At 38.6% G+C, this 9,011-nt stretch overlaps 1 protein-coding gene across 1 annotated transcript; it reads right to left on the bottom strand.

Annotated features, from left to right (window-relative positions):
- Positions 1-1,082: 1,082 nt before the first annotated feature.
- On the bottom strand, positions 1,083-8,616 carry LOC134666167 (very long chain fatty acid elongase 7-like). The gene is made up of 5 exons (XM_063523321.1): positions 8,502-8,616; positions 6,057-6,247; positions 4,893-4,967; positions 2,290-2,586; positions 1,083-1,334 (listed from the first exon to the last, which is right to left on the bottom strand). Exons 1-5 carry the CDS (start codon positions 8,521-8,523, stop codon positions 1,083-1,085), a joined length of 837 nt encoding a protein of 278 aa, XP_063379391.1. The 5' UTR covers positions 8,524-8,616.
- Positions 8,617-9,011: the final 395 nt, after the last annotated feature.

Below are 9,011 nucleotides of genomic sequence, written 5' to 3'. Positions count from 1 at the left end.
ACAGGTTTGAGCATATTACGACCTATTAAAATTGTTCAATGTCATGCTAACGCATATTTACAATGATCTCAATTAAGTTTGCCGAACTTTGTACTCGGTGATTTGTGTCGGAAAAAGCTTAGGAATTTAATGCGTCAAATCAATAATAAAAAATCTTAGTGAGTGAAAAAACAAGGCTGTTTAAAACGATGGGTATAATTTTATTTCGTCTGGAAAAATACCAGAGAGTTGGACCAAGCTGACTGTGCATGATAATTATTTGCACTAGAATGTGTACAAAATACGGATGTACTTACTCCAAATGAATCAGACACCGGAGAGTGGTTAAAAAAGTTACTAAATTTCGATATACATAAAAATATACGCAGTGGAACTGTGTGTAAGGTGGTGGTACTGGTGCTCGACGCGGTCCCAGTATACGTCATCTTGAAACTTAAGACAAAACAGGAGCTGAGCTTTAAATATTTTAGGTAAATATACCCGTCTCGCTAACGGAAGCGGCACCTAAAATTAGTGCGATAAGGACAAGGCGAAAAATCCTGCGTAAAAATCTCAAAAATCGAGGTTTCGTACTCCTCTGTTTCCTCCTCCAAAACTTAACCAATCGTAACCAAATTTGGAAATCTAAATGATTATGAAATTATCTGTGTCGGACCGTTTTGCTTTTTTGGCTAATTGATATCAGTTTTGAATGCCACGCCTCTCATTGCGGAATAGTCAATTAGGCCATTTTGGCCATTTTTGAAGGGCTCTAGCGCCTTAAAAAACAAAAATATCAAAAAAAGCAAAACGGTCCGACACAGATATTGACAATATTAATCTATGTTGAAAAAATCATTGCTCTAGCTTCAAAAACCACGGAGGAAAACGAGGAGTACGTTTGTATGGAGGAATGACCACTCCTGTCCTTAAGTCATTGTCAATAGAGGTGACAGCAGGGTGTTCTATTGGGCATTAGGACGTCGAGCACTAGTACCACCACCTTAATAATAAAAAGCAAATTTTAAGTTTTTCTCAATTTTTATTTTGATATTTTTGTAGGAATGTACGTACATGAATATACAGGCTTGGCTTGGGAGTCATCAAATAGATTTCGTTTCATCAGACCGGCTTAGCTCATTTAAAGATGTTATAAAACTATGACTAAGTCTCCTAATATCTAGACCTTTTTTGCTACATTCATTTTTGACATATGATTTTATGTAAAAATCTCGGAAAAGGTATATCATTAATCCTAAATTGAAGAAAATTGTTATTAGCAGAACGAATGAGGTCTTGCAGTTCGAAACGAAGGTGCTGATGAAAGCATGTAGGGTTATACATCCAAATTGTATCTGAAACAAGACGATAATTTGAATAATTCACACAGAATCATACTTGATTTTAATTACAAATTATATGTACATTTTAATCACTCTATACCGGGTGTGGCCTGTAATATGAGCAAAAAATTAAACTGTAGGCTGTACTCCTCATACTGACCAACATTTATTCAACGACTTTTAAAAATAACTTGTGGTTTGACGTAGGCTTGTGTCAGTCACGTGAACACGAAAAGACGGGAAGAGAGTACCAGGCGGAGTATATTATTATACCATTATGCTAGGGGGCAACGCATGCTTGTAGGTGTTTAGTGTTTAAGTTATTAATTCAGTTAGTATAGTATAACGACCTAGGTACATACGGCTCGATTCGGGAAATGAATTAGAGATTCACTAGATATGAAATAGTAAAGATATGTGACGTTCCATGGCAAAAGGGTACCTTATGGCGACTGATGCTTACGTCGCATAGCGCCGCTATAATATTGGAGCGACGTTAATAATAGCGTAAGCCTGCCGTATTCGAACTTCAAGATATTCACAAAAGACGACACGTACTAGATCCATTCTAGATACGTTAGATATCAACTAGTTCTCTTTTGCAGCGCAATTCGGGCAACCAATGTCACTTTTACGTTAGATAGAGTAAGATATCTATTAGATGTGAATTAGATCTCTATGTCATATCCTGTGAAAATCGTTCAAGAGTATCTCCAGAATCACGCAAATGTAAAATTTGACAGGTTAGATCTTAAACATATCGTTATCGTATCTTGGTGATGTCTAAAAGAAGTCTAATAGATGTGTATTTCAAAATCCGAATCGAGCCCAGCGTAAGGTACGTGGGACGTCACATATCTTTACTATATTGTATCTAGTTAATCTCTAATTCATTTCCCGAATCGCGCCGATAGTTACTTTTTAGGGTTCCGTATTTAAAACAATGATTTCGTGTTAAGATACTCACCAACTGAAACGACGTGATATACTTCTTCCACCACAAATATTTCGTCATACTAGGATACGCCGACAACCCATAATACCCATACATGATAACATGCACGAAAGAGTTCAGCGTCCCCAAGAATATAAGGACGTCCGTAGGATTATATTTCAAGGCAAACCACGTAGAAATCGCCATGAGGGAATGGTGGTATACGTGTAAGAAGGATACTTGGTTCATCTTCTTTCGTAGTACGAAGAATACGGTGTCAAGCAGTTCGGATATCTTTGCTAGAAAGTATATGTAGACGCCGCGCACCATCTGAAATAGAAATATACTGTATTTATAATAAATTATTTTACACCATGCATGAAATAAAGCACCAGATTTAGAAAAACACAGATAGGAGTTATTTTTAAACACAAGTTCTATTTAATAAATCGGATAGAAATATAAAAAGTAGGTGAGTGGTAAATGATGTCACGATGTAATGTTTCATATAAATTCCATATTAGCAAATCGTTTTGGCAATTGTAAAAAAGTAACTGATTTGACTAGTAGAAAAATACCCTATTGTGTGAATAAATTTACATACTATGCGACATAATCTAACTCTTTGACCGCCAAGCCAAAGACGTCTAGAGTCCCAACAGAGGATTTGCGGAACCCTATTAGGGTTCCGCGGAACACACTTTGAAAATGGCTGGCGTAGAGGAGCCATAATATTTGACTGTATAGCCGCGCGCGTCATTAGAGTCAGTCCATGAAAAGTCTGCAGCGGATTTGATAGCCCACGCACTGCACGTGTTATTTTAAACGTCAAACTTCTATGAAATTATGACGTATAAATGACACTTGCACTCCGTGGGCTATCAAATCCGCTGCAGACTTTTCTTGGTCTAACTCTAATGACGCGCGCGGCTATACAGTCAAATATTATGGCTCCTCTACACCAGCCATTTTCAAAGTGTGTTCCGCGGAACCCTAGGGTTCCGCAAATCCTCTGTTGGGATTCCGCGAAAATACATGTAATAATAAGAAAAAAAAACCAGCACTTCTATAGGTATATCTGGTCCACAGTGACGAACGAAATTTTTTAATTTGGGGTTCCGTCAAATATTTCGCTTTCCAAAAGGGTTCCGTCACCAAATAAGTTTGAGAACCGCTGCTCTACACGATGGGCCAACGCCCGCCACTCCAAGGGACGCAGCCATGCGGTAGAATGAGATAGCAATATCACTTGCTCCCTCTAACGCATAAATGCGTCCCTTGGAGTGGCCGGCGTTGGTCCATCGTGTAGAGGAGCCATTATATCAACAAGATTCACGATGACGCGCCGCGCACGATAGGCCTGTACGGTTACCATCAGTTTGTCACTGACATAAACGCCGTCGAGAACGTAATTTACTTTCTATACATCTCGCTCGCACTCGCATATTAGTGCAAACGGGATGTATAGAAAGTAAATTACGTTCTCGACGGCGTTTATGTCAGTGACAAACTGATGGTAACCGTACTGGCATTAAAAGAGTTCAGAAACTCTAGTGTTCATTCGATAGCGTCACGTGACGTACGCGTTTGCGTAAAGTCTCATTTTGAACAGCGCGCCAAGCGGAACCTTTTGTAAACTCAAAAATCCCATACAAATTGAGACTTAACGCAAACGCGTATTGCAAAGTTGGCGATCCACTCGTAATAATATAGGCAAGCAGTGAAAGACAATGAAGGTTATACACCAATCCTTACAAGATTGACCTATGAGCACAGAATAAATAATAGTAGGGGAGACCGAGGTAAGTTGTGACATCGTTGATTTTTTGGAATCTATTAACTAAAAACAAGGTCGCAATAGCGCGCGTTTGTTAGTTCAAGTTACGAGCTAACAAACACATACTGTTGCGAGCTCGCTAACAGTCATTAGATTTTAAAAAATCGACAATGTCACAACTCTCATCTGTCAAAACTCACCTCGGTCTCCCCTACTAGGTACAGAAAACTCACTCTAGAGAGTGAGTTTCTGCGCCCGGGCACTCACACGTCTGGGCACACGTCACGTATTAACCGCGAAAATCGAATTTCGCAAATTGCGGAAATTTTTCTCTGTCACTCTAATTGCGCATTCATTTGGAGTAAAAGAGAAAGATCCCCGCAATTTGCGAATTTCTGTTTTCGCGGTAGCCCCTCTGTAACGATCAGGACGCCACGCGCGGCGTATGGCTAGCCACCAAAATTGGTGTGGAACGGATGTACTTTTAGCTATCTGTGCAAAGCGACGAAATCGCGGAGTGAGCCACGCCTGCTATGAGGATATATTTTTATTGTAATTTGAGTATAGTGTGTTAAGTGGGTACTCTAATAAAAAATCGTAAGATCAGCCGGGATTTAATAAACGTTATGATACGGTATTATATCTTGAATACAATTGGTTGAAACGCCCCCCTATATGTTAAGATTTATTTCCAAGTAGCTCGAGCTTTTATCATTAGATAAAAGGTCCCGGCTTTTATTATTTACACTGTTTAAAAAAAGAACTGAAATGGACGCAATAACCCCATAGTTGCATTTATCCCAGTCGACCTTACGAATATTTAATAACTTAGGCTAAAAACAGGTACGGAATAACTTACGTAAGATTGAGATTCTTTCGCTTCAATCGCACAATGCGAGCTCACCAAGCCTTCTTTGCTCATTATATATGTACCCTGTGAATAAAATATTTTATTTATTGTAATAAATAGAAAATTCTTTCTAAATAGGCAGAGTGATGTGTAATGTGTACTCTTTCCAGGCGGGTGTAATGCCTGGGGATAGAAATCCAGTGAGTTTATTTGCCAGTGGTGATGAAAAACCATTGTGTGAACTCCGTGGGTAAAAATATTACAAGCTAGAGTCCTTAATTCCTCTCTCTTCTCTCCTTTAATTTATAGACCTTGTTGGCAAAACTTTACTTACCCTCTTCGTGGCCAAATTACATACCTACATACATACATAAACAAGATACATTTACACACATTACATTTGATAACGAGGGGGTTAAGTAAAGTTAACAGTGTACATTATATTCCAAAATATAATCGCCCACCCTTAGAGCATTTAATAACTGGAGTGGCCATTGAGAGCTTACCCCTCTGCCGAAAAACTTGCACAATTGTACAAACTTTTGTATGGACTGACATGGCTATTTGTACGTTACGTACAAATCATGTAGAAATAGCAATACATTTGACGTCCCTCCCCCGCATAAATCGACAGACTGTTTCGTAAAGAAAATGACAGCGATGACATCTCCAGTTACTAAATGCTATAAGCGCCCACCGTTTCTCCTGAATACAGGTTACATAACACACATTACATAATTATACATTTTACTACTTATCATATAACGTGGTCTTTCACTATCGGCCTCATGTCAATATTCAAAGTCGCTCAACGAGCTATGGAGAGGGCTATGCTCGGAGTTTCTCTGCGTGATCGAATCAGAAATGAGGAGATCCGTAAACGAACTAAAGTCACCGACATAGCCCACCGGATTAGCAAGCTGAAGTGGCAATGGGCAGGCCACATTGCGCGCAGAGAAGATGGCCGATGGGGTCGAAAAGTGCTCGAGTGGAGACCACGAACTAGCAAGCGCAGCGTAGGACTCACACCCACAAGATGGACGGACGACCTTGTTAAGGCCGCCGGAAGACGCTGGATGCGGGTCGCTTCCAACCGGTACGAATGGAGGTCCAAGGGGGAGGCCTATGTTCAGCAGTGGACGTCTTATGGCTGAGATGATGATGATGACTTACCATATAAACGATGTAACAAGACAGACCAACTTGAAATAAATTATATAAGGCTAAAGTGTTTTTCAGTTTGTAAGCTGGTCTTGTGGACATGTAGGCAGGGCCCCATTTGAGTACAAAAGTGATGTAGACGATCCATATCGCGAATAGTGTCCACGGTGTGCCCATTAAAAACCAGTCGTCTACGTAGGGCACTGAAAAAACAACATTAGTACATGAGAAATGGTAAATATTTATTATATTCTGTTCTTAGTATTTGTTGTTATAGCGGCAATAGAAATACATCATCACATCATCTGTGAAAATTTCAACTGCCTAGCTATCACGGTTCATGAGATATAGCCTGGTGACAGACAGAGAGACGGACAGCGGAGTCTTGGTAATAGGGTCCCGTTTTTACCCTTTGGGTACGGAACCTATTTAGTAGCTACATATTTATGTAGGTAATTAATAGTAGATTGTGTCACAAGGGAGCTAAGGCCCTGGTCTCCTATAAACGCCATCGGCCGCTTACAGCGTCTGCGTCACGATGCTTAAATACTATAGAGATGTACTGTTGTGGTCTGTTTTAGACGTCGACGTCAGCGTCTTTTTTGTTCAAAAACGTTGACGCTGACGCCAGACGCCGCGTACAGCATAAAATAGGAGACCAGGGCCTTAATGACATATTTACGGCAAGTGCGTACATATAATCCTAGGGTTTCTGGTTTCTCGGCCTTTTTGATTTCTCGAGGCACGGGAATTCTCGACCAGGATTTCTCGAGTTTCTCGAGTATCTCGAGAAATTTTGAAAGTTGTAAAAAACACCATGTTATTTTCATTTTTTTGCTTTTTTACAAATAAGACTCACGCGAATCGTAGGTGAAATCAATAATCAAACGTATGGTAAATTTTTAGTCACCATAATGCTCTTTTCAATAATCACAAATTAAACAACAAACAAAAACTATACTACTATAGGTGCAGGCGTGCGCGACGGCGATGTGATATGCTAATATACCTAGTGTATATCTTAATACATTTAACTTGATGTGACAAACTTACAGAAGTTTTACTACGTAATATTAAGAGCCCTTCAACGTGCATACTAGCGCCACAGCTAAATAATCGTGATTATTTCAATTTAACGAAAGATATTGAAAAAAGGGGGCCGCTACTTACTGTATTGTGTATTTAAGTACCTTTTGAATACATCAGACTAGTTTTTATGTTGCTGGACTGTCGACTGCTGGTTGTCGTCAATCTATGCGTCTAAAGTTAAAACGGCCGTTTTTGTTTTGAGGTCCCAGATCGACGAAACCAGCAACATAAAAACTAGTTTAATGTATTCAAAAGGTACTTAAATTCACAATACAGTACGTAGCGGCCCCCTTTTTTCAATATATTTCGTTAAATTTAAATAATCACGATTATTTAGCTGTGGCGCTAGTGTGCACGTTGAAGGGCTCTTAATAAATACTTACTGAACGTAACAATGAAGCTGCTACAATTGAGATATTTTGCTAAGAGGAATATATCGAGATGATTTAATTTATCAATAGTAATTTAGTTTTGAGGTTTTTGTTAATAGTTACATCCTAGGTCCTGCAGGCAATTCACTTTTGCATTAGAAAGAAGATACGAGATCTTGACGTCGTAATAAAAAGTTATGTATTGAGAAACAATTTTGAAAAATAAATCACGGCAAATATGTAACAATTAACAAATCATATACGATATTTTATATTATTTTGCTTTCATAAGTAATAGTAAAAAAATAATAATAACATTTTTCAGTAAAAACACACGTCATGAATGTCACGATAGTTCAAAAGTTTCAAAACATGAAAATCGATTGAAGCCAGAACGCTAGGGGACGGATCAAGGCAGTTTTTTATTTGGTTGGTTAACTACCTAATAAATTGTTTAAGTACCTGAAAATGTAAAAAAAAAAACATTGTTTACATTAATTTAACTACGTAAAGAAATACACTATATTCACACCACGTGTTATACGCGTTTTCTTTTTACTTATCACAAGAGATTTATTACTCGAGTTCTCGAGGCATAGAGAATTTTTTTCCCGTCTCGACTTAGGACAAATTTCTCGAGATTTCCCGCCTCGAGAATTCTCGAGCAGAAACCCTATATAATCCTGAACAAAGCGAAGGATTCTATAGGTAATATATCAATTAGTGGTGCTAATTACTACAACTGCTCCAAATTTTAGGTATCTATGTCATACGGTCTCTGAGAAAAACGCATTTAACTGATTTGCAAGACCGAAGTGATCCCATAAGTGTTCCGTGAACAAAGTTTTGTACAGAACACTATAAATAGACATAACGGAAACGCGAACGCTCGTCTATTGAGTGAAATTTACACTAGGGTTTCTGAAACGTCTAGAAAATCTAGACGTCTAGAGAAATGTCTATTTAGGTACTTTACTACATATTAATCTTCACTTACCAGCTCCTTTAAACCAATCCATGTTATGGTGTATGTATAGCACAATTTCCAGTGCTTTTTAACACATAACACTATTTCAAAGTCTGAACTTGATCTGGGCACCACCACCGCACGGCGTTTTATACGCCCGAATGCCAAATCTATTACATATATAATTAAGTAGGTAATATATTTAGGTGTACGCACAGAATTTGTTGTCTACGCAATTAATATGCGTATTTAAAACTAAAGTGAGTTGACCCCTTGTCTGATAATTAATTAGGCTGGTAGACGAATTTTAACGTACGCTGACATCAGAATAATATTAAATTTTAACTTCGATAGAGTTAGACAAAGAACGGTCTGCAGCGATTTTGATAGCCCAGTGCAAGTGTTATTTTCACGTCATCATTTCATAAAAATGTACGTTTAAAATGACACTTACACTGCGTGGGCTGTAAAATCGCTGTAGACTTTTCTCAGTCTGACTAGCCAAATAGGGAGCGGAGCGATCCTCCCAAATGTTTAACT

This window comes from Cydia fagiglandana, chromosome 7 (assembly GCF_963556715.1).
Source record: "Cydia fagiglandana chromosome 7, ilCydFagi1.1, whole genome shotgun sequence".
Taxonomy (NCBI): domain Eukaryota; kingdom Metazoa; phylum Arthropoda; class Insecta; order Lepidoptera; family Tortricidae; genus Cydia; species Cydia fagiglandana.
This window is presented reverse-complemented; position numbering and strand designations above follow the sequence as displayed.

Coding starts and splice junctions, on each gene's coding strand:
- LOC134666167 (XM_063523321.1), bottom strand. CDS start 8,523: ATGGATTGGTTTAAAGGAGCTG. Junction 6,248..8,501: donor GGATTGGTTTAAAGGAGCTG/GTAAGTGAAGAT, acceptor TTGTTTTTTCAG/TGCCCTACGTAGACGACTGG. Junction 1,335..2,289: donor ATATCACGTCGTTTCAGTTG/GTGAGTATCTTA, acceptor GTCTTGTTTCAG/ATACAATTTGGATGTATAAC.